Source organism: Oncorhynchus mykiss, chromosome 9 (genome assembly GCF_057628025.1).
Source record: "Oncorhynchus mykiss isolate SJ-2025 chromosome 9, ASM5762802v1, whole genome shotgun sequence".
NCBI lineage: Eukaryota > Metazoa > Chordata > Actinopteri > Salmoniformes > Salmonidae > Oncorhynchus > Oncorhynchus mykiss.
This window is the reverse complement of record NC_143030.1, coordinates 51759759-51785254: the sequence shown is the minus strand read 5'-3', so window position 1 is coordinate 51785254 and position 25496 is coordinate 51759759. Positions and strand designations below refer to the sequence as shown.

Here is a 25496-nt window from a genome sequence, read left to right as displayed (position 1 = left end):
GGGCAGTGCAGTTAAAAAGGTGATTTTCCAGTTTTTTTAATGATATTTCCACACACACACTGAGGTAGGGCCAGGTTGATATTAAAATCGCAATGTTTTTCCATGGCAGTAGTAAAATAAATAAATGTGACTCTGGATGACAACATAATGATGTTTGTTTCCAACATTAGGGCTGTTTTCCTAAAGAAGTTAAATTCGCTAAGTGTTTTTGTTTCCTTGCCACGATACAAACGAGTATCGCAATACTGGTATCGTTCCGGCCCTACTATAAGGTCAAAATAACACTGAAATTGAGAAAATTATAATGTTCAGGTGGTATGGAATATTTGGCCCACATGGTGTCACAACAATGTGATCTGGTTATAATAGACCAATGACTGTTCATCTGGGTAAGGGGATGGGTTCTAGACCATCCTATCAGCCAATCAGGGCTGTGTATGTAAATATCTTAAAATGTGTTTAATGCGCACATGATCAGACTGAGCATTTCGAGGGCCAAAGGAGTCTCAGGGAAATTACTCAAATATTTGTTTTGATAATTTATTTTCATTAAATAAAGTGACTTATTAGACATACAGTGATGATTTAAAAAATAACAGACTGCATGGCTGTCAAATACTTACTTCCTCTGTCCTTGGGAAAATGTAAATTGCATATCAAATCAAATTGTATTTGTCACATGCGCTGAATACAACAGGTGTACAGTGAAATGCTTATTTACAAGCCCTTAACTTCTTATGGCTGCAGGGGCAGTATTGAGTAGCTTGGATGAAAAGGTGTCCAGAGTAAACTGCCTGCTCCTCAGTCCTAGTTGCTAATATATATATATATATATAAAAATAAAGGGAACACTAAAATAACACATCCTAGATCTGAATTAATGAAATATTCTTATTAAATAGTTTTTTCTTTACACAGTTGAATGTGCTGACAACAATCACACAAAAATTATCAATGGAAATCAAATTTATCAACCCATGGAGGTCTGGATTTGAAGTCACACTCAAAATTAAAGTGGAAAACCACACCACAGGCTGATCCAACTTTGATGTAATGTCCTTAAAGCAAGTCAAAATGAGGCTCAGTAGTGTGTATGACCTCCCTACAACACCTGGGCATGCTCCTGATGTCCTTAAAGCAAGTCAAAATGAGGCTCAGTAGTGTGTATGACCTCCCTACAACGCCTGGGCATGCTCCTGATGAGGTGGCGGATGGTCTCCTGAGGGATCTCCTCCCAGACCTGGACTAAAGCATCCGTCAACTCCTGGACAGTCTGTGGTGGTGGATGGAGCGAGACATGATGTCCCAGATGTGCTCAATTGGATTCAGGTCTGGGGAACGGGTGGGCCAGTCCATAGCATCAATGCCTTCCTCTTGCAGGAACTGATGACACACTCCAGCCACATGAGGTCCAGCATTGTCTTGCATTAGGAGGAATCCAGGGCCAACCGCACCAGCATATGGTCTCACAAGGGGTCTGAGGATCTCATCTCGGTACCTAATGGCAATCAGGCTACCTCTGGCGAGCACATGGAGGGCTGTGCGGCCCCCAAAGAAATGCCACCCCACACCATGACTGACCCACCGCCAAACCGGTCATGCTGGAGGATGTTGCAGGCAGCAGAACATTCTCCACGGCGTCACGTGCTCAGTGTGAACCTGCTTTCATCTGTGAAGAGCACAGGGCGCCAGTGGCGAATTTGCCAATCTTGGTGTTCTCTGGCAAATGCCAATGTCCTGCACGATGTTGGGCTGTAAGCACAACCCCCACCTGTGGACGTCAGGCTCTCTACCACCCTCATGGAGTCTGCTCAAACGGTCAGAAACAGACACATGCACATTTGTGGCCTGCTGGAGGTCATTTTGCAGGGCTCTGGCAGTGCTCCTCCTGCTCCTCCTTGCACAAAGGCGGAGGTAGCGATTCTGCTGCTGGGTTGTTGCCCTCCTACGGCCTCCTCCACGTCTCCTGATGTACTGGCCTGTCTCCTGGTAGCGCCTCCATGCTCTGGACACTACGCTGACAGACACAGCAAACCTTCTTGCCACAGCTCGCATTGATGTGCCATCCTGGATGAGCTGCACTACCTGAGCCACTTGTGTGGGTTGTAGACTCCGTCTCATGCTACCACTAGAGTGAAAGCACCGCCAGCATTCAAAAGTGACCAAAACATCAGCCAGGAAGCATAGGAACTGAGAAGTGGTCTGTGGTCACCACCTGCAGAACCACTCCTTTATTGGGGGTGTCTTGCTCATTGCCTATAATTTCCACCTGTTGTCTATTCCATTTGCATAACAGCATGTGAAATTTGTCAATCAGTGTTGCTTCCTAAGTGGACAGTTTGATTTCACAGAAGTGTGATTGACTTGGAGTTACATTGTGTTGTTTAAGTGTTCCCTTTATTTGTTTGAGCAGTATATATATATATATATATATATATATATTTGGATAGAAAACACTCTGAAGTTTCTAAAACTGTTTGAATGATGTCTGTGAGTATAACAGAACTCACAAGGCAGGCAAAAACCTGAGAAAAAAATCCAACCAGGAAGTGGAAAATTGAGGTTGGTCGATTTTCAACTCAGCCCCTATTGAAGTTAGTGGGATATTGGTAATCTTGCACTTCCCAAGTCTTCCACTAGATGTCAACGTCTTTAGAAACTTGTTTGAGGCTTCTACTGTGGTGGGGCCGAATGAGAGTGGATTAAGTCAGAGGTCTGCCAGCAGTCACACGCTGGTCACACGCATTTCACATGAGGTTCCTTTGCTTTTCTGAAGAGAGAGGAATTTTCTGGTTGGAATATTATTGAAGATTTATGTTAAAAACATCCTAAAGATTGATTCCATACATCGTTTGACAGGTTTCTACGGTCTGTAACGGAACTTTTTGGACATTGTCTGCAACTAGTGAACGCGCTTCGTGAGTTTATGTTTACCAAACGCGCTAACAAAAGTAGCTATTTGGACATAAATTATGGACATTATCGAATAAATCAAACATTTGTGGGCCTGGGATTCCTGGGAGTGCATTCTGGTGAAGATCAAAGGTAAGTGAATATTTATAATGTTATTTCTGACTTCTGTTGACTCCAACATGGCGGATATGTATTTGTTCTCGGAGCGCTGTTCTCAGATTATAGCATGGTTTGCTTTTTCTGTAAAGCTTTTTTTTTTAAATCTGACACAGCGGTTGCATTAAGGAGAAGTATATCTCCATGTAGAACACTTGTATTTTCATCAACATTTATGAGTATTTCTGTAAATTGTTGTTGCGCTCTGCAAATTCACCCGATGTTTTTGGAACTACTGAACATAACGCGCCCAATGTATACTGAGATTTTTTGATATAAATATGAACTTTACCGAACAAAAACACACATGTATTGTGTAACATGAAGTTCCATGAGTGTCATCTGATGAAGATCAAAAGGTTAGTGATTAAGTTTCTCTATTTGTGCTTTTTGTGACTCCTCTCTTTGGCTGGAAAAATGGCTGTGTTTTTTGTGGCTTGGCTCTGACCTAACATAATAATTTGTGGTGCTTTCGCTGTAAAGCCAATGTGAAATCGGACACTTGAGGGATTAACAACAAGATTACCTTTAAAATGGTATAAAATACTTGTATGCTTGAGGAATTTTATTATGAGATCTGTTTTGAATTTGGCGCCCTGCACTTTCACTGGCTGTTGTCATATCGATCCCGTTAACGGGATTGCAGCCCTAAGAAGTTTTTAACCAACAATTCCGTGTTAAAATATATATTTTTAAATGAGATAAGAATAACAAATGATTAAAGGATAGCAGTAAATAACAATAGCGGGGCTATATACAGGTGGTACCGGTACAGAGTCAATGTGCAGGGGCACCGGTGTTGAGGTAATATGTACGTGCTTTCCGTTCGTCCCATTTATTTTCCAGCGATTGAATGTTAGCTAGCAGGACGGAAGGCAAGGGCAGATTAGCCACTCCTCACAAGGCACTGATCGCTCTCTGCGAAATCTGTTTCCTTCTCCTACGATAACGGGGATCTGGGCCTGGTCGTATTTCTGTATTATATCCCTCCCGTCCGACTCATTGAAAAACACTTCGTCCAGTTTGAGGTGAGCAATCGCAGTTCCGATGTCCAGAAGCTCTTTTCGGTCATAAGAGACGGTAGCAGCGACATTATGTACAAAACAAGTTACGAGCAATGCAAAAAATAGCGTTGTTGGTTAAGACGGTTAATAAGACGGCAGCCTTCCCTCCAGCGCAATCACATTTCATTGATTCGTCGCATCCGTTGTCAACCCATTGGATGAGATGGTCAGCAGTCCTTCCACGCTCACCTTCTTATCCAATGGTTTGAGACAGTCGAGGATAGAGGACCTGAGGAATCAAGGAAATGCAATTGAGATTCTCCCCTTGTTTCGCCCATTCCTCACCTCCCTCTCACAGCACATTGGGGGAGAGGAGTGAAGGTTCCTCCCCATAGGCTACAATGCACTCAAGGCGAGACAAGCAGTGGAGGAAACAAGGACAAAGGAAGCAATAATTTGACAGCTAGTTTTCAAACACACACACAATGCTTGAAGGGTTTACTGATTATAATGATTTCATTATTGTCAATGATTTGACAGAACCCATTGTATTAGTATATGATATTATATCAACTACTAAAACATAAAAATACTGTTTATCTTTTTAATTCTTCAGGAATGTTTAGCATGACTATAAATGATAGAGAAGTTGACTAAAGCACAAAAAGAGCTGGCAACTAGGCATGACAAAGAAACGTTCAGTGTCCATGTTTCTTGTGACATGTAGATGTTTTGTTGTTGCTAGGTGAAGTTATGGTTTTGTGCCTACCTAGACATTTATTCCTGTAACTACCCGTGAAGCTGCAAGAAAATCGTATATCAAACCATTTACATTTTTACCCTGATGTCACATATTGGCCCCTATATTTCTAGAAAGACCCTTATCAACTCGGTAATTATTAGGGTTGGAGCGAAAACCTAGGAAAAGGGTTGGAGAGCCCTGCTGTATATTTTCTCATATTGCCTGTCAGACCCATGAATCTCACATTCACTCTGCTTACTACGGTATCTTGCTACTTTCTGAGCAATACAAAGGGGAAGGCTGGATTGAGGCTTTTACCTGTTCAGCTACCTAGCAATCCATTTATTAATACTTTTAAAAAATGGTGATTACCAAAAATAAGATGCATACATTTTTTTTTGAAGACCTTGTATTTTGAAGACAAGTAGTGCTTACAAAGGTTCTCTCTTGAGTGAAAACATTGACAGTCCGGTTCAGATTGACAGATACAGTTGGTACGAAATTCACCCACGGCCGACCACAGTCCCCCCCCCCCTCCCCCCCATCCCCCTCAAGTGACACGTTATTCAAAAAAAAAAAAAAAGGTGAAGCTGGTCACATGCACAACGTCATCTTCCCTGTACGCATTCAACCACATTCTCAAAGGAGTCAGTTTGAAAAAACCCGCACACACAGGCATTGTTCTTCCCTCAGCTCCATCTTAACCGACGGGCAGATAGACGGAGTCCGAGTTCGAGGTTCTGCCTTTAGTCTTCTTCCTCCAGTCAGCTCCCACGTTGGAGACACAGCCTCCGGGATTCACTGTCACACCCCCAAACATCACCGTCTGTCCACCTCCCCTCGACGAAACCTAGGGGCGCGCTGGAGGAATTGAGGATACCCTGCAGACAAAGGAATGGGCTCTGGAAGAATGTCCTCCGGGCTCCGGCAGTTTCTAACCGCCACCGACGCAGCAACCGAAAATTCTAGGCTCAGCATTATTTCTTCACAGAAGAAACTCCCCTTCGTATTCACGGCCTGTGGAACCTACAAAAGGAGAGGGAGGTGAAAGAGTGAGGGGGGGGGCTGATCGTGAGCACAGAAGGTGCCTTTGTAATCACTCCAGTTATGATTACAGCTATTCATCAATCTTGGGCTATTTTTAGCACAGCTTTGTGTGCCGGGTGAGTGGGGCCGCTGTCTCCCTAGGTCACTCACAAATTGATTAGAGGATCTTCGTTTACCGCACATGCTTAATTGGGGACAGACAGCATTTGTCATTTTTCTTTCCAATATCAGGCCCCCGGGAAGGTAAGCAAGGACTCCCCTCCTCCCCCTTTTAAGCATGCACATCGATCTTTAGCTCTGTGGATCTTTTCTGGGGAGCTAAAAATAGAGGCAGCCGCAGCAGAGAATAGAAGCAATCACACCCACTTACCTTGTGAGGTGCTTGCTCGAGGCGTGCACCTCCATCTCGGTGCTTTTGAATTCGTTCAACTCCTTTCGGATAGCCGCCTGTGGAGGAATACAACGAGCGTTAGACTAGAGAGCATCCTTTAAGCGGAGACGGACATCGCACATTAACCCACGAAAATTGTCACGTAGTTTGAGAGTAGTAAAAAAAAAATATGACAAGGTCTTAGCCATAACAGTGAGACATGCTGGCGCTATGGAGGTGGTAGCAAGGACAACAGTATGTTTTCACAGTTCCAGAACTCAATGCTTTTAGGCCTTTAATAAATAGGCCCTACATCACAACATGCTCTGATAAGGGTATGTGCCAGCCACTTTAAGAGGTGAATGTGAAATGGAAGAGACGCTGCAGAAGGGTTCCTTGTTTTTGACACCAATGACACGCACCTTATCGGCTGCAGAGAGCCTGGTCCAGGGCTTGTCTGCTCTTCGGTCGTAATCCTGAGCTTTGGCCACCTCTACATAGTCACTGAAACGGATGAGAATCTTTCGGTCCCGTAGCTCGTCAACTGTGGGCCGCTGATTGAGCTGAAATACACCATGGGAACAGAGAGGCATTGGTATGAATGAGTACAGTCATTTCACAGGCACATGTTTGGTTGAATAAGGACTACATTAGCTACCCATGTTTGACTTTTTCCTGTATTAATTTGTGATTTTGCATCAAAATGCTGCTCCCAGAAAAGTAACGATTTTGCCATACAAGGTCTTTTAGGACCAATGTACATATTTTTATGTTCTTATCCAGAGCAAAATAAATATTTATCTAGTGCACAGCATGAGATTAACACAAAATATACAAACAGAACAAGTACTAGTCAGAAGAAATAAATCTGATGTCAGCAGGTTGCATTACTGTAATAATACTAGAGTAATTAATTTGTATAATAATGGTGTAACATACCTTTCTGTTGAGCCGCTGTTTGATCTCCCTCCTCTCTTCTTGTTCTGTCTGGTCATTTCTCTCTAAACCAAGGAGAAGAAAATAATTAGTGATATGACAAAGACACTGATAAGAACACTTGAGAGGTTGGAAAACATTTCCCAATAATGATGTCACTTGTTTTCATCACTGTTTTCCCTCTAATCTACATATCACTGTTTGACCCTAAACCTTATCTACTGGTGAAAGAGTGTCCCACTGTGTTCCACTCTGTGACTGTAGAGACACAGATTAGGCTTCAGACATTACGAATGAAGTCTAATCCATGGGGATATATTTGAAAGTTTAAAACATAATTCCTTACAGGAGTGTGAATCTTGTTCCACTGAGGGTCAGATCCAGATCCTAATAAAATGGTCTCCTGAGAATGCCATCACCAACATTTTGGCCAACATCAAGTTGGGTTATGTATGTTGGAAGACAATGTGCGCTTATCTGTTCCGCCTCCTGAATTTTACATGAGTGAATGTATTTATCATAATACATTTATGTAGGCTTATTGTCTACCTTGGTAGATTTATTCAGAAATTGTGCATGAATTTCACATAGCTTAATGAAAATATATATATATATATAAAAATAGCAGATATTAAAATAATTTTACAACTCACGTTTTAGGATATTCCGACTCTCCAACTCTTCCACATTTGGTCTCTGGCTGAGTCTCCTGCGAAAAAACACCAGAACCACGTTCTGAACCATTTTCGATTCAAGCTTCGTCAACATCCAAGAAGTAACTTTTAAACCAAGTCCGCCGGATCAATTCTTCTCAATGTAGTTGTTCTATCGGGGAACTCCCTGTCTTTCCATCTCGCGTCTAGACCCCGACTATGATGCTTTGGTAGAGACACTCCCCACATCTGGAATACCCACAGACGTGCAATTTTTGGTATTTTCCGTTATACTACTGTTGAGCTCTGTGGCTGCCTTATACTATTGTCTCAAATATTGAAATAGAGAGATTAGGAACAAACACTAGCTCTATCTACTGTCATCTGCTGTTGCCTGTGCAGCTGCTCGCTTCACTGTCATCCCTTGCAGTCTACGCGACACACACACGCAGCAACCTTTTTGAACTGGGTCGTGATGTGCTACTCAGACTGCCTCCTTTTTCCGACTGCATGCATAATTTGTTGTCAGGAGGAGGTGCATACGAGATTTCCGTTTAAGGTATCCCCCATCGCTATTCAGACAATTACATTTCTCATTATCACAAAGCTGCTTCTTTTTTACAATTTACCTACAGTAAAATAGGTTACAATTACCCTATCAAAATGTACTTCTGACATTTGTAGCTACACATCTATATCACAAACTGGTAATTAAACAATCCAATTATTTTATTTAATAATGATTGCATATTAATAAGATCATACAGGCTCATACAATAGAAAATAATGACTAATTCACGTTTGCGTATACCTCACTATCAACGCTTCAAACAATCCACATAAACCAAAATGGCTTTGGAGTCACCTGTGCAAGGGAACATTTCAAAGACTTTAATATCAATAATAGATAGGGGTCAGCTCCACACAGCATGGGTCAAACCCACCGCCCGAAAGATGAAGGTATCAAGACAGAGGGCACCGCACAACCTCACAGCACGCCTTGCCCCAGATCACCTTCAAAAGTCCAACGCTCTGAGTGAGGACCAAAGTCAGGTCACGCACCCTGAAGCCGCACGCGTTGACCTCGCCACGTGCTGCTCACTACCTCTGAAAAGATGAAGGTGCTGGAACCTTAACATTTATAAGCAAAGTATGCTAATGGTGAATGCTAATAATGCAATGCAAATATACAGAGTAATCATGCTTGTATTCAAGAAAATTACAAACGTGTTTAATAGGATCATTACAAGATGATGAAATGTAGGTTATGAAATCTATATGCTAGATTATTGAGTTTGGGTTATGAGGTAGGCTGTCAGTTGTGCATTTATAGACCTACAGCATTAATACATTTATGAGAATCAATAGGTATATCAATAATTGAAATTACATTTAAACAGCAGGAAATCTTAGACTTGCGACTAGTAATAACTGCAGAATAATTCATTAATTTGATACAAGTTTCCCTTTGTCCGATAGATACATTTTCCAAGGAAAAATAATATTAGCTCATGTTATGTGTATTTTTTGAGATCATGCTCAGAATGAACAAGTTACAAAGTGCCTGTGTTTAATATCTAGGGCTACTATTTATTCAATAAATTGTATTGTAGCCTACATTCATTTATGTAAAGTTTTGTCACGGATCTTCCCACTTCATACCAAGCTTGTTTTGTCTAAGACATTTATTTTTGAACACGTCGGTCTACTTTCCAATCACCAAAAAAGGCACTTCACAACACAAGAGCCATCATCTATATCCCACATCTGCCAGTCCAGTGCGAGTGAATGAGAAAGGCATTCCAACAGATGTGGTGGCATAAAATTTTCAACAGATGAAATGGAGAATCACTCTCAAAGCCCCAATGGATGCTATATCACCATGATATTGACCTGGTCGATGGGTTGCTTAGCAACACATTTCTCATGGAAATCTAATACAATGGATTCTTCCCAGGGAACCCTTACTACAGTACACCTCAGCAACCCACCAGTGGGTATTATGTTGCAATGTAGGCCTGCCTAATCATAGCTGTGTGTATGTGTAGATTAGAACATTTACTTTTCTTGGCAACAAATAATATCTTAACTTGGGGGATTTGGAAAGGTAAAGTCAAGAGACAGAGGGCTCATACAAATATTTATGTTTTGATGTTTCTTACCCTATAATTATATAGGCCTATATTGACTGAAGGACAGCTGTCTAAAATACAATACAGTTTAGATACTGTTTTTCTTGAACATAGAACATGAGATGAATACCCAGTATATGCTGCAGGTGTATAAGGTAGCCTACCCACTGTCCTACAATGACAGAATTTGTGTCAGCACGAGTTTACAAACACTGTGGCCTGGATTCAATTGGGCATTTTTGACAGATGTTCGCTGAGGTCGCATGGTAAATGCTGCGCATGTTGGTTTAAGCCTAAATTACCTTTAACTAGTGCCTACTACACAGCTGCCAATGTTCCTTTTAAAAGGTTCCCATTAGATAAGCCACAGCCAAAATTGGCTATACCGTAGAAAATAAATAAAAGATTTTAAGATCAGATTGTAGTAATACGTGGGTTTATGACTAGTGATGACCCCTTTTAAAGGCATTTTTTCCCCAAACACTCAGAGATCGCATTCGTTTACGCACTGAAGCGTAAGTTACCATTAAAAGGTCCGTAGTGAGCTGTCATGTAACCCGTTTGGATTGAATCCTTAGTAGTATAACATATAGCCTATAACACACTACTAGGATAAATATAAAGCCATGCTAGTCGTGCCCGGAAAGAAAAGGAAAGTCAACTTTGAGTAGGCAGTTAAAGCAGGCATTAGGTCTCTTTTATCCTTCAACCACAAATTGACAGCCAAACTGCAGTGAGCAGTCACAGTAACCCAGCTCTCCGCAGAACACATCTTTTGCTGGCTCGTAGTCTGGTCAAGCGTGTAACGCTCTCGCTTCTCTAACCATATAGGCCTGATTCCCCTGCAGCGGGGATCCCGGTTCTATCCCGGCATAAACGCTACTCATTTCTGCCCTATATTTTGTCTCCCTGCTTCTCTCCCATCCTGTCATAAAAATAGGAATGAGTTTGGAATTCCACTCTCCTTCAAAATAAAAAAAAACATCTGCATTCTGGCCTACTGTATATTGCACTTTCCCCACCATTTCTCCCCAACAACACACATTTTGCAGACAGAGACAGAGCGAGATGCACCGGGATGCATTATTCAATAGTATCTGAGCTAAGAATAGCCCCGCCGTAGCAGCAGAAGTGGATGGCAGAGAGCACTATTGATAGACGGGTTATTTCACACTGTGATAACGGGCAGAATGTGTCATTATCCCAGTGATAAGCTAGGACAGCATCTTTTTTTCTGCTCCCACCACAACTGGCAGTTTCTCTTATCTGGAGAGACTAGGAAATGTTTTAAATTAAATCTAAGCTCGGAGCCGTTAGGGAGATCTAAGCCGGGAGTGATGGAGTGTTTTTGCCTTTCAGTAAGGGTACTCTGGGGAAATATGCTTTACTCCTCTGCTAAGCTTCCCTCTTCTCCGCCATCTTCAGGGCTAAATATAGTTGGGCTTTCCCTTCTCTAAAAAAGTGCAGTGTCACCAAAATATGGAGCATACACAGCAAACTGGCACATACAGTGCAGACCCCTGGACTTTTCTACTTTTTGTTACGTTACAGCCTTATTCGAAAATGTATTGAATTGTTTTTTCCCATCAATCTATACACAATACCCCATAATGACATTTTTGAAAATGTATTAAACATTTTACATTTAAATATCACATTTACATAAGTATTCAGATCCTTTACTCAGTACTTTGTTGAAGCACCTTTGGCAATGATTACAGCCTCAAGTCTTCTTGGGTATGACGCTACAAGCTAGGCACACCTGCACTTGGGGAGTTTCTCCCATTCTTCTCTGTAGATCCTCTCCAGCTCTGTCAGGTTAGATGGGGAGGCTCGCTACACAGCTATTTGCAGGTCTCTCCAGAGATGTTCGATCTTGGTTTCATCAGACCAGAGCATCCTGTTTGGCTTCCGTCTGGTGGAGTGCTGCAGAGATGGTTGTCCTTCTGGAAGCTTCTCCCATCTCCACAGAGGAGCTCTGTCAGAGTGACTATCGGGTTCTTGGCCACCTCCCTGACCAAGGCCCTTCTCCCCCAATTGTTCAGTTTGGCCGGGCGGCCAGCTCTATGAAGAGTCTTGGCGGTTCCAAACTTCTTCCATGTAAGAATGATGGAGAACACTGTATTTATGGGGACCTTCAATGCTGCAGAATTTTTTTGGTACTCTTCTCCAGCTCTGTGCCTCGACACAATCCTGTCTCGGAGCTCTACAGACAATTCCTTCGACCTCATGGTTTGGTTTTTGCACTGACATGCACTGTCAACTGTGGGACCTTATATAGACAAGTGTGCCTTTCCAAATCATGTCCAATCGATTAAATTGACCACAGGTGGACTCCAATCAAGTTGAAAGGATGATCAATGGAAACAGGATGCACATGAGTTTAATTTCAAGTCTCATAGCAAAGGGTCTGAATACTTATGTAATAAGGTATGTTTATTTGTAATAAACATTTTTTTAAAAACAGTTTTCGATTTGTAATTATGGGGTATTGTTTGTCGATTGAGGAGTTTTTTTTATATTTAAATCAATTTTAGAATAAGGCTGTAATGTAAAATATGGAAAAGGGGGAAGGGGTCTGAACACTTTCCGAATGCACTGTATACTACTAGTGTTACCACGTAAAGAAGGAATAAGCAGCTCAAATGTCTACTCTAGTGTGCGAATCAAAATGTTTACAAGTCTCAATATTTGCAGTGGACCTTTTCATGTAGTCTCTTTTGTCTGGAGGTAACTGTGACTAGGGCTGTTGCGTTGACCGAATTACTGCCATACCGGCAGTCAAAGGCAGTCAAATTCCACGTGACCGTTTAGTCATGATAGTTATGCTTTTCCAAGCTCTGATGCTGCTGATGGTCATCAGTAGCCTACCAAACTTGCTAACTGCCTGGTACTCAGCACTCTATTGTCCCTCTAATTACTGACATCAATGCAAATGTTTTAGACAATCTAATCAAACACTTCATGAGAGTCCATTGTGCAACATTTCAATAGGCTATGCAATTGCGCAAGAAAACAGAGTGATGGCCTCTACTAAAAAGAGGACCAGCTTTCCTTAGGCTAGATCGATTGTAAGGACCGACACCGGAGATGAGAAGCAGGGACGGGGTGTCAACATTTAAATCAGGAAACAGACAAAGACCAAGACAAGAACAGCGTCAACACACGGGTACGGGGAGCGGGAGCAGGATCAGGTGTGACACCTACTATGTTTATTTTTCAACTTTCCTAATATTAAGCACATTGCTTATATTTACAACAGGAGTATAGACTACCTGGCTGGCATGAAAATAAACCACGGGGAAAAGCGTCCTCCATTCGCTATTTAAGTGCATAGATGACATTAATTTTTCCAGCTGGCCGTTTTGATACAGGTGCATGATAATTGTCCATTCTAAATGTTTTCCGCTAATGGAACATTCTTGCTTATAGCCTACTACCATATGCGCATTGCTGCGCTTAAGGTGAATAATATAGCCTAATCGTTTATTAACATTTTGAGCTCAGTGATCTGTTGAGGAAAAAAGTTGATGCTAGTGGTTGTATTAATTTGGGATCTATCGCATCCCACAACTGTCCCAGACTATTTTAAGCTTTTTAAGCTAGTTTAGAATATTTATTTATTCATTCATTCTCGCACAGAATAGAAAACATTGACCTTTGTACTATGGGGGATAGAAAATTGACATAGGCTAATGCTTTTGCTGTACGTTAAGCCTACTCATCTTGTTGGCTGACAAAAAGTAAATGCGGACATATCTTCAATATGCACCTCGGAATTGGATAAGGACGTGCGCAGTTGCGTCCCTGATGTCTTTTTTAATTTTACCTTTATTTAACTAGGCAAGTCAGTTAAGAACAAATTCTTATTTTCAATGACGGCCTAGGAACAGTGGGTTAACTGCCTTGTTCAGGGGCAGAACGACAGATTTTTACCTTGTCAGCTCAGGGATTCGATCAACCTTTCGGTTACTAGTCCAACGCTCTAACCACTAGGCTGCCTGTCGCCCCACACCTGCCGTCTTCACTTGTAGCCTGTGAGAAAGACCCGATCACGTGATGGAGCGTGAAGGGCACAACAGCCACTGGCCTGAAAAGGCATGGATTTTTTTAGGGTGCATTATGCCACACAAAGGGGATGCCGCCGTGAAATTCGAGGCATTATCAAGTGCTTGTCAAATTGTGACTGAGTGACTGATGTAGTGTTACAGCCTGTACAAAAGACAAAGTAGAGCTCATGTCTTTCAGGCAACTTTTTTCATTAGTCACAACATGCAGCCTAACAATGTATTAAAATTCAAAACATAAATCGCCCAACGATTGTAGAACAGCTAAAGTTACATTAATACCTCTAAAATGAAGCATAAAGGAGTACCGATTTCTTTGTTAACCTCTCAAAACAGAATAACCACATGTGCGCACTCCCTCAAATCATTTGGAGAAAATATCCTAATGCCACAGAATTCTAAGAAAATCTTGTCTGCTAAATGAACTAGTGTAGCCCACAGCCATTTGGCATAGCATACTATTCTGTTCTTCTGAAATAGACTACATTTTCTTCATATCATGCTTCTTTAGACCCGTCTAAAATAAATAATGGATTTATTGTGATAGGTGTAGGCTATATTACATGGATTTATTATACTTTTTAAAAGGTCAACATCAGTGGCTTGTAGTGGACGCCAGGAGATACTAAATGTGTTTGTTAATTAACGGTCAATTACCATGAGACCGACAGTTAGTTGCTTGACAATCACCGGCTGACAAAACTTTTGTGACCGCCACAGCCCTAACTGACTAGACGATGGGAGCACAAATGATAGTATACTGAGATAAGAGTCCCTACAGCCGGTCCGAAATCACTCCCTACCGCTACCCCTTGGTCCTAACCCTTCAATGTTTGCTGATCTGAAGGGTCTGGATAGGTAGGAGCAATGTAGTGCTGCTTCCATCATATCGCTTCCACTGTACAGATCTGAAAATCTCTGATCTGTAGGCCTCAGACCAGACGGCCTAGGGGAAGATGTAGGGAACAAATTGGGACCGACTGCTTGGGTGGTGCCCTATGCTCCTGTGAGTTCTCTTCCACAGTGCTCACACAGGTCTCCAACTCGTGGTCCTGGAGGCCCACTGTGTGTGCAGATTCTAGTTTCCAAATCACATCATAAATCAGGCTTAATTCAACAGTCAAAACTCAGACATTTAGGGGGAGAAATGTTAGAGGTAGAGTGGTCCCCCTGAAATATGTTTACCAGTTCATCTCAAATGGGGTCTAATTCAGTGCCTATAGGACACACAGTTGGTTTCCAAGATCCCGATGCAGTTCTTTACACATTTAGGACAGCATTTTGCACAAGCAAAATGGCAGAGACCATTGAGCAGTGAGCAAAATAACTATCATATTTCAAATAGAATGGAAGGCATATTATTCAGTTACAAATACAACTCGCAATTGCATTGTGTGCACCCCTTTCAATGAGATCACACAGCAAATTATTATGTTTGATGCTAGTTTTACCATCTATGCTCTTTTGTGTGACAAGCCTACAATGGCGACCTCAATGCGACCTTCCTCAGACAGCTCCACATCTCACTCCCATGCAAAAGGAATTTCGTCTTCACAAAGCACACTGCCTGACCCTGGGGCTCTTACGCAAGCCTCTTACAAGTCATGCTGCCACTGCTGCTCTGACGTGGCCTTTTACATAAGGTGTTTGTTTGCAGCTGGTAGTGAATACATTCTCTTGTTGTCCTGTGACAAAATTACAATTTGAGTATCCTGTTAGTTTGAGCGGAACTAAAAATAGCCCGAGGTCGATTGTTTTCCTGGGAGTCTCCAACTGTTAAATCGCTTTCTCGAAGGTGAGTAGCACTCGACTGCGTTATTACAGGGCACATTTGTAAAAGAGACCTAGGTCTCAATAAGTTTCCCCTGTTAAAATAATAATATGTGGCTGGTTACATAACACAGTGGTGTACCCCAGCTTGACACAGGAATAGGAATAGTCCTGAAATGCCTTCACATTCTGTGCTCATACCGAACTGTTGTGGTTTTCTGCTAATGTGAAACAGTACAGTACAATAACTATTGGTTTAGAGAAGCGTTTTGTTCCATTACTATTCTGGAAGTCTCGAGTCCATATGCTAATATCTACAGTGCCCCCCTGGCCTGTACATAGCGAAGACTGTTCCTGGAGGTTGTGTTCAAATTCTAATAACTTCCTGTGATTGAATGTCTTGTGTGAAATGGCATGGACAGTACACCAACAAAAAGGAGTCAATAGAAAAATGGAAATGCATGATTTCTTATCTCTAACCCTCCAGTAGCATTCTTGAAATCATACATAGTTTTTGCTCTTGAGAAGGAATCTGGGTATTTTATCACAGTGCGCCACATTCTACTTGTATAACCACGTCAACAATGAAGTTTAGAGTTTGCAGGATTTTACTCCAATTGGCCATGAAACCACTCAGTGTAATTACTCATCTGACTCCCTCAACTAAGGATTGGTTTTGTCAAAACCTTGATTTGGTCAATCAGCAGGTTTAGCACTTGGCTGCTTTAAAATCCCCCCAACACAATAGAGACACTATTTAGGATTGGCCAAGTCCAAGCGTTGATTCCAAAGAATGTACAGAACAGTGCCAGATTAACACGGGGCGACGCAAAATCAAGTCAATGCAAGGCGAGAGGATAATTCTCCTCAGATTGTCTTTCTCACCTCCACTCTAAAACCCCCACCGACTCCAGCATTGCCACTACCAGTAAGCGTATAGTTTCATCCTCTTCTATCACTGTTCAGACTCTTCTCTCGTGGACATTCACAGATTTCTATCTGTATTTACATTGACATTTTATACACAATCAATATCAATAGTGTGGTCTTATGTCCCAAAAGAGCCTTCAGGTTCATGTTGTCCATCCAGACCAGAGTTCAAGTACTATTTGAAATCATTTCAAATACCTTCTGTGCTTAATGGACCAGTATAATAGTCATATTTAAAATCATTTCAGATACTTTATCTGTGCTAAAAATGGACCAGTAGAATAGTTCCGAAACTGCAAACCCTTCCCATCTGGCAGGTATTTGAAAGATTTAAAATAGTATTTGAACCCAGGTTTGCATCCATCCATTATAGCAGGGGTATTCAACTCTTACCCTACGAGGTCCTGAGCCTGCTGGTTCTCTCTTCTACCTGATAATTAATTACACCCACCTGATGTGCCATGTCTAAATCAGTCCCTGATTAGAGGGGAACAATGAAAACAAGCAGTGGAACTGGCTTCAAGGTCTAGAGTTGAGTTTGAGGGCACTAAAGCGTAGGAAATATGTAGAAAATGAAGGGAGTCCTTGCAGTAGGCCTACTAGATGTGATCTAGATGGGCTTTTTATCAATTCCACTATTCCTTGAATCCTATCTTCTTGCGTGATTCCGAACCATATTGGAGAAGAAGGTCCAAGGTCCCTTTCCTTGGACCTTCTTCTCCAGCGCCTTTAGAGGAGGCGGCGAGAGGATGTGAAGAATTAAGGAAAGATTAATTGAGAAAGGGGTGGGTGAAGATGACACCACTTACTTGGTGAGTTTCATCTCGATCTGCTGGCGTATTTCCTGACGTTCCTGTTCGGTCCGCGCTGGGAAGATATTCCGGTCTTCAAGCTCCTCTTTGCTGGGTCGATTCCGAAGCTTCACTGCCAAGAGCTCTTTCCTTAGCCTGCGAGGTAGTGTACCTGCATACACACAGGACGTCAGCGATCACTTCGAGATTGCTCTCACAGGGCAGAAACCTAACCTAAAAAGTGCACATTCAACTCAAACCTCAAATCACTTGCAGGTCTCAAGTTTAGGAGAGTCCATAATGCCCAAAAACAATGTCTTAAAATTGCTGAACCGCCGTTCAACCGTCTCAACCCTTCGTCTGGTTTCCCCCCCGATGTTGAGCCCAGGAGTTAGAATGTTTAAAAATTAAAGTCTACTTTTGAATTGTTATATATCGCTTGGGAAGGGGGATATGATTAATATGTCGTTTATTTGGTGGATATCGTTGAATGCAATCTTTCCTTTAAAAAAAGACCCACCGGAGATGACGGAGTCGTTCCAGTCATCCTGATCATGGGGGAGGCCCGAGGCGTCGGAGAAGCACTGGTCCAGCCGCATGTTCTCCTTGTTCTCTTCCGCCTCCTTCCTCTCTGCTTGGTGTAGCCAGTCGACAACGCCGCCGCTCGCCATCGATGGATTCTCCGAGCTGGAGGAGCGAGAGAGTCGCCCATCAGAGCGCCGCCACGGGGTTGAGCCCGGCTCAGCAGGCCCATGCACACTGAGGGAACACAGGAGGGAGGAGGGAGCATGAGGGTTAACAGCACAGGGGTTAACAGCACAAGAGGGGGTTTATGGATGGGTGAGCATGGCGGTGCAGGTCCATTTGAAAGGTAACACACAGGTAGGAGTTAACATGGAGACAGTAGGTGAGCATTTAGGTAAATATACCATTTGAGTGAACACCGGATTCTTCAATGGGGGAGTGAACATGCAACATGGCGGATGTACGCTGAAATCGACTATAACATCAATGAGGGATTAAATAACGCTTTACTTAAAAGCCGGCCGCCATGGTGGGCCTGAGAGGGCCCGTCTCCAATCCCTCAGGGTCTCCTCACGTCGTCAATATTATGCACCTTCCCATTCCTATTATTATCCAGTTATAATGCATGGTAAAGACTTGCCATGAGCATGTATACATAGAGAGACATATAATATAAGCCTTATTATAAGACATTATAAAGGCTCATACATGCTTATAACAAGTTATAAAGCCTTATACCTACAGGCTTTAAGTTCCAGAACATGAGAGACAACATGAACTCCCCGTCACATAATGGTGAGGTTATGTGTCTGTTTGCAGTGAATGGGCTGTGCTGCTCACCTTTCCTGCCGGTTCGCCTTTGAGGCAAAGGCTCGTTGTAGCTCCTCCATGATACAGCTAGGGGGCATGGGAAGGTGCATAATATTGGCGAGGTGAGGAGACCCTGAGGGGTTGGAGACAGGCCCTCGCAGGGCCACCATGGGGGCCAGGCTCTCGGGAGTCCTAGGCAGCTCTTTAGGCAGGAAAGAGTTGACCAAGTGTGAGGGCACAGCGGATGGGTCTGAGAGGCAGAGAAAGAGAGATTTTAGTTTAATGGTGGGTGCGTGTGTATGTGGTCCATATCCTCTTTGTGTATGGATGTGTGGTCCTTTAATATGTTGTTTATGTACAATATGTGAGCTAGTTAGCTGTTTGCACTAGTGTTAATATACAGTTGAAGTTGGAAGTTTACATACACTTAGGTTGAAGTCATTAAAACTTGTTTTTCAACTACTCCACAAATTTCTTGTTAACAAACTATAGTTTTGGCAAGTCAGTTAGGACATATACTTTGTGCATGACAAGTCATTTTTCCAGCAATTGTTTACAGACAGATTATTTAACTGATAATTCACTGTATCACAATTCCAATGGGTCAGATGTTTACACACACTAAGTTGACTGTGCCTTTAAACAGCTTGGAAAATTCCAGAAAATAATTCCATGGGTTTAGAAGCTTCTGACCTCTTGAGTCAATTGGAGGTGTACCTGTGGATGTATTTCAAGGTCTACCTTCAATCTCAGTGCCTTTCCCATGACATCATGGGAAAATCAAACGAAATCCAAGACCTCCAAAAAAAAAAAAAGTCTGGTTCATCCTTGGGAACAATTTCCAAATGCCTGAAGGTACCACGTTCATCTGTACAAACAATAGTACGCAAATATAAACACCATGGGACCAGCCGTCATACCGCTCAGGAAGGAGACATGTTCTGTCTCCTAGAGATTAACATACTTTGGTGCGAAATGTGCAAATCAATCCCAAAACAGCAAAAGGACCTTGTGAAGATGCTGGAGGAAACAGGTACAAAAGTATTTATATCCACAGTAAAATGAGGCCTATATCAACATAACCTGAAAGGCCGCTCAGCAAGGAAGAAGCCACTGCTCCAAAACCGCCATAAAAAAGCCAGACTATGGTTTGCAACTGCACATGGGGACAAAGATCTGACTTTTTGGAGAAATGTCCTCTGGTCTGATGAAACAAAAATATAACTTTTTGGCCATAATGACTATCATTATCTTGGAGGAAAAAGGGGGAGGCTTGCAAGCCAAACACCATCCCAACCGTGAAGCACAGGGGTTGCAGCATCATGTTGTGGGGGTGCTTTGCTGCAGGAGGGACTGGTGCACTTCACAAAATAGATGGCATCATGTGGAAAGGAAAATGATGTGGATATATTGAAGCAACATCTCAAGACATCAGTCGGGAAGTTAAAGCTTGGTCGCAAATGGGTCTTCCAAATGGACAATGACCCCAAGCATACTTCCAAATGTGTGGCTTAAGGACAACAAAGGCAAGGTATTGGAGTAGCCATCACAAAGCCCTGACCTCAAGCCCATAGAAAAATTGTGGGCAGAACTGAAAAAGCGTGTGCGAGCAAGGAGGCCGACAAACCTGACTCAGTTACACCAGCTCTGTCAGGACGAATGAGCCAAAATTCACCCAACTTATTGTGGGAAGCTTGTGGAAGGCTTCCTGAAATGTTTGACCCAAGTTAAACAATTTAAAGGCAATGCTACCAAGTACTGCTTGAGTGTATGTAAACTTCTGACCCACTGGGAATGTGATGAAAGAAATAAATCAATCACTCTACTATTATTCTGACATTACACATTCTTAAAATAAAGTGGTGATCCTAACTGACCTAAGACAGGGAATTTTTACTAGGATTAAATGTCAGGAATTGTGAAAAACTGAATTTAAATGTATTTGGCTAAGGTGTATGTAAACTTATGACTTCAACTGTATGTTATTTACAGTCATGTGTGCATACATTTTTATTTAAATTAACTAGGCAAGTCAGTTGAGAACAATTTCTTATTTACGGGCCTACCCCGGCCAAACCGGGATGACGCTGGGCCAATTGTGCGCTGCCCTATGGTACTCCAATCACGGCCGGATGTGATACAGCCTGGATTCAAACTAGGGACTGTAGTGACACCTCTTGCACTGAGATGCAGTGCCTTAGACCGTTGCACCATTCGGGAGCCCATTTCATGCATGGTGGTCCCAGGAATCGAACCCACTACCTTGGCATTACAAGCGCCACGCTATACCAACTGAGCTACAAAGATAATAAGCTACTAGCCATCCTGTGGTGACATTCCCACCTGGCCTGAGACTTGAAGTAGTGTCGTCTTTGCCAACCTAAACCAGGTAATGGTAGTAAGTATGCTAGTTTTTGGAATACGAATTGTCATTGTTAACTTGAGCTCGAACCTTGTGTTGGCTGTACAGGTATGATCCATCAGAAAGTATTCATACCCCTTGACTTATTCCACATTTTGTTGTGTTACAGCCTGAATTCAAAATGGATTAAATACAGTGCCTTGCGAAAGTATTCGGCCCCCTTGAACTTTACGACCTTTTGCCACATTTCAGGCTTCAAACATAAAGATATAAAACTGTATTTTTTTGTGAAGAATCAACAACAAGTGGGACACAATCATGAAGTGGAACGACATTTATTGGATATTTAAAACTTTTTTAACAAATTAAAAACTGAAAAATTGGGCGTGCAAAATTATTCAGCCCCCTTAAGTTAATACTTTGTAGCGCCACCTTTTGCTGCGATTACAGCTGTAAGTCACTTGGGGTATGTCTCTATCAGTTTTGCACATCGAGAGACTGAATTTTTTTCCCATTCCTCCTTGCAAAACAGATCGAGCTCAGTGAGGTTGGATGGAGAGCATTTGTGAACAGCAGTTTTCAGTTCTTTCCACAGTTTCTCGATTGGATTCAGGTCTGGACTTTGACTTGGCCATTCTAACACCTGGATATGTTTATTTTTGAACCATTCCATTTTAGATTTTGCTTTATGTTTTGGATCATTGTCTTGTTGGAAGACAAATCTCCGTCCCAGTCTCAGGTCTTTTGCAGACTCCATCAGGTTTTCTTCCAGAATGGTCCTGTATTTGGCTCCATCCATCTTCCCATCAATTTTAACCATCTTCCTGTCCCTGCTGAAGAAAAGCAGGCCCAAACCATGATGCTGCCACCACCATGTTTGACAGTGGGGATGGTGTGTTCAGCTGTGTTGCTTTTACGCCAAACATAACGTTTTGCATTGTTGCCAAAAAGTTCAATTTTGGTTTCATCTGACCAGAGCACCTTCTTCCACATGTTTGGTGTGTCTCCCAGGTGGCTTGTGGCAAACTTTAAACAACACTTTTTATGGATATCTTTAAGAAATGGCTTTCTTCTTGCCACTCTTCCATAAAGGCCAGATTTGTGCAATATACGACTGATTGTTGTCCTATGGACAGAGTCTCCCACCTCAGCTGTAGATCTCTGCAGTTCATCCAGAGTGATCATGGGCCTCTTGGCTGCATCTCTGATCAGTCTTCTCCTTGTATGAGCTGAAGGTTTAGAGGGACGGCCAGGTCTTGGTAGATTTGCAGTGGTCTGATTCTCCTTCCATTTCAATATTATCGCTTGCACAGTGCTCCTTGGGATGTTTAAGGCTTGGGAAATCTTTTTGTATCCAAATCCGGCTTTAAACTTCTTCACAACAGTATCTCGGACCTGCCTGGTGTGTTCCTTGTTCTTCATGATGCTCTCTGCGCTTTTAACGGACCTCTGAGACTATCACAGTGCAGGTGCATTTATACGGAGACTTGATTACACACAGGTGGATTGTATTTATCATCATTAGTCATTTAGGTCAACATTGGATCATTCAGAGATCCTCACTGAACTTCTGGAGAGAGTTTGCTGCACTGAAAGTAAAGGGGCTGAATAATTCTGCACGCCCAATTTTTCAGTTTTTGATATGTTAAAAAAGTTTGAAATATCCAATAAATGTCGTTCCACTTCATGATTGTGTCCCACTTGTTGTTGATTCTTCACAAAGAAATACAGTTTTATATCTTTATGTTTGAAGCCTGAAATGTGGCAAAAGTTCGCAGAGTTCAAGGGGGCCGAATACCTTCGCAAGGCACTGTATGTTTTTTTCTCACCCATCTACACACAATACCCCATAATGACAAAGTGAAAACATGTTTTTAGAATTGTTTGCAAATGTATTGAACATGAAATATCTAATTTACATAAGTTTTCACACCCGAGTCAATACTTTGTAGAGGCACCTTTGGCAGCGATGACAGCTGTGAGTCTTTATGGGTAAGTCTTTAAGAGATTTCCACACCTGGATTGTGCAACATTTGCCCATTTCTACTTTTAAAATTCTTCAAGCACTGCTTTTTACTCATCTACCAATAGGTGCCCTTCCTTGCGAAGCATTGGAAAACCTCCCTGGTCTTTGTGGTTGAATCTGTTTGAAATTCACTGCTCGACTGAGGGACCTTACAGATGTGGGGTACAGAGATGAGGTAGTCATTCAAAAATCATGTTAAACACTATTATTGCACACAGAGTGAGTCCATGCAACTTATTATGAGACTTAAGCACTTTCTACTACTGAACGTATTTAGGCTTGCCATAACAAAGGGGTTGATTACTTATTGACTCAAGACATTTAAGCTTTTCATTTTTAATTCATTTGTGAAAAACTAAATTCCACTTTGACATGGGGTATTGTGTCTGTAGGACAGCGACAAAAAAATCTCTAATCTATTTTAAATTCAGGCTGTAACACAAAATTAGGAAAAATTCAAGTGGTGTGAATAATTACTGAAGGCACTGTATGTATTGTGAGTGAGTGTTTGTACATGTGGGGTCCACACTACTCCTCGGAGTGTGCAGTGCAGTGTTTTGGCATTATGGTCCTCTCTTAGTACACCATCAGGTTGTGGGTCAATTCCATTTCAAATAAATTAATTCATTAAGTAAACTGAAATTCTGATTCCACATTTTCCCAATGCTTTTCATTAAAGGAAAACTTGGAATCGGAATGTCTGTTCACTTCCTGAAAGGACTCTCTTCTATTCGAATTGACCCCAACCCTGGTACACTTAACTAGCCTTCTTACCATCGCCACTGCTCATCTGTGGCATCACCGGTTTGGCCGCTACTGGAGGTGGTGTGGTTCCTCGAGGTATTTCCTCTTCCTGCCTCTCCGTCTTTTCTCCTCCCTCCTGGACCTCCTCAGAAGCATCGGCACCAGGCTGCGCCTCCTCCTCTCCCTCTTCCTCTGTATTTTGACTGCTATTTCCCTCTGGCTCACAGTCCCCTGGAGGCTCAGCCACTGAAAGACGTGTTCAATGAATTAAGTTTAATCTCGTAACGCCAGGACAACATTTACAGTGACAGTTGTCAGTGATGAATGATGCCGTTTCATCACCACTGGGGGTTGTTTTCAGATGTCTCCACTGCTCCCTAGTGGGTCGTGGGAGTATCATGTGGTTCATTTTGAGGGACTTTTATACATCCAAAATAGCCACTGTGAATCATATTTATAAGAAACACACACACAACCGATCAAAAGTTTAGGGTCACTTAGAAATACCATTGTTTTTGAAAGAAAAGCTTTTTTTTGTCCATTAAAATAAGTTTGGACACACCTATTCATTCCATGGCTTTTCTTTATTTTTACTATTTTCTACATTGTGAAGACATCGAAACTATGAAATAACACATGGAATCATGCAGTTCAAAAAAATCAAAAATATTTTTTATATTTGAGATTCTTCAAAGTAGTCACCCTTTGTCTTGACAGCTTTGCACACTCTTGGCATTCTCTCAACCAGGTTCACCTGGAATTCTTTTCCAACAGTCTTGAAGGAGTTCCCACATATGCTGAACAATTGTTGGCTGCTTTTCCTTCACTCTGCGGTCCAACCTGGTCATCTGATACAGCACTCCATCACTCTTCTTGGTCAAATAGCCCTTACACAGCCTGGAAGTGTGTTGGGTCATTGTCCTGTTGAAAAACAGGTGTATCGCTGCAGAATGCTGTGATAGCCATGCTGGCTAAGTGTGCCTTGAATCTAAATAAATCACTGACAATGTCACCAGCAAAGCACCCACACACCGTGCTTCACGGTGGGAACGAAAAATGCGGAGATCATCCTCAGAGATGGAGGTTGGAACCAAAAATCTAAAATTTGAACTCTGACCAAAAGGACAGATTTCCACCGGTCTAATGTCCATTGCTTGTGTTTGTTGGCCCAAACACGTCTCTTCTTGTTATTGGTGTCCTTCAGTAGTGGTTTCTTTGCAGAAATTCGACCATGAAGGCCTGATTCACGCAGTCTCCTCTGAACAGTTGAGACGTGTCTGTTACTTGAACTCTGTGAGGCATTTATTTGGGCTGCAGTTTGAGGCTGTTAACTCTAATGAACATATCCTCTGCAGTCTTCCTTTCCTGTGGCAGTCCTCATGAAAGCCAGTTTCATCATAGCGCTTGATGGTTTTTGCAACTGCACTTGAAGAAACTTTAAAAGTTCTTGAAATTTTCCATACGGACTGACCTTCATGTCTTATAGTAATGGACTGTCATTTCTCTTTGCTTCTTTGA

General features: G+C 42.2%; 1 protein-coding gene across 1 annotated transcript in view; it reads right to left on the bottom strand.

The window, feature by feature from the left end:
- Positions 1-5471: 5471 nt before the first annotated feature.
- Positions 5472-25496, bottom strand: part of LOC110532228 (phosphatase and actin regulator 3) — a 53737-nt gene continuing 33712 nt past the window's right edge. Inside the window, exons 4-12 of the mRNA XM_021615940.3 lie at positions 24009-24224; positions 18877-19096; positions 18032-18270; positions 17530-17683; positions 7822-7877; positions 7172-7233; positions 6655-6795; positions 6233-6309; positions 5472-5841 (exon numbers count right to left, since the gene is read on the bottom strand). Of these exons, the coding sequence (XP_021471615.1) occupies positions 5826-5841; positions 6233-6309; positions 6655-6795; positions 7172-7233; positions 7822-7877; positions 17530-17683; positions 18032-18270; positions 18877-19096; positions 24009-24224 (1181 nt within the window). The 3' untranslated portion in view covers positions 5472-5825. The remainder of the gene's footprint in view (positions 5842-6232; positions 6310-6654; positions 6796-7171; positions 7234-7821; positions 7878-17529; positions 17684-18031; positions 18271-18876; positions 19097-24008; positions 24225-25496) is intronic.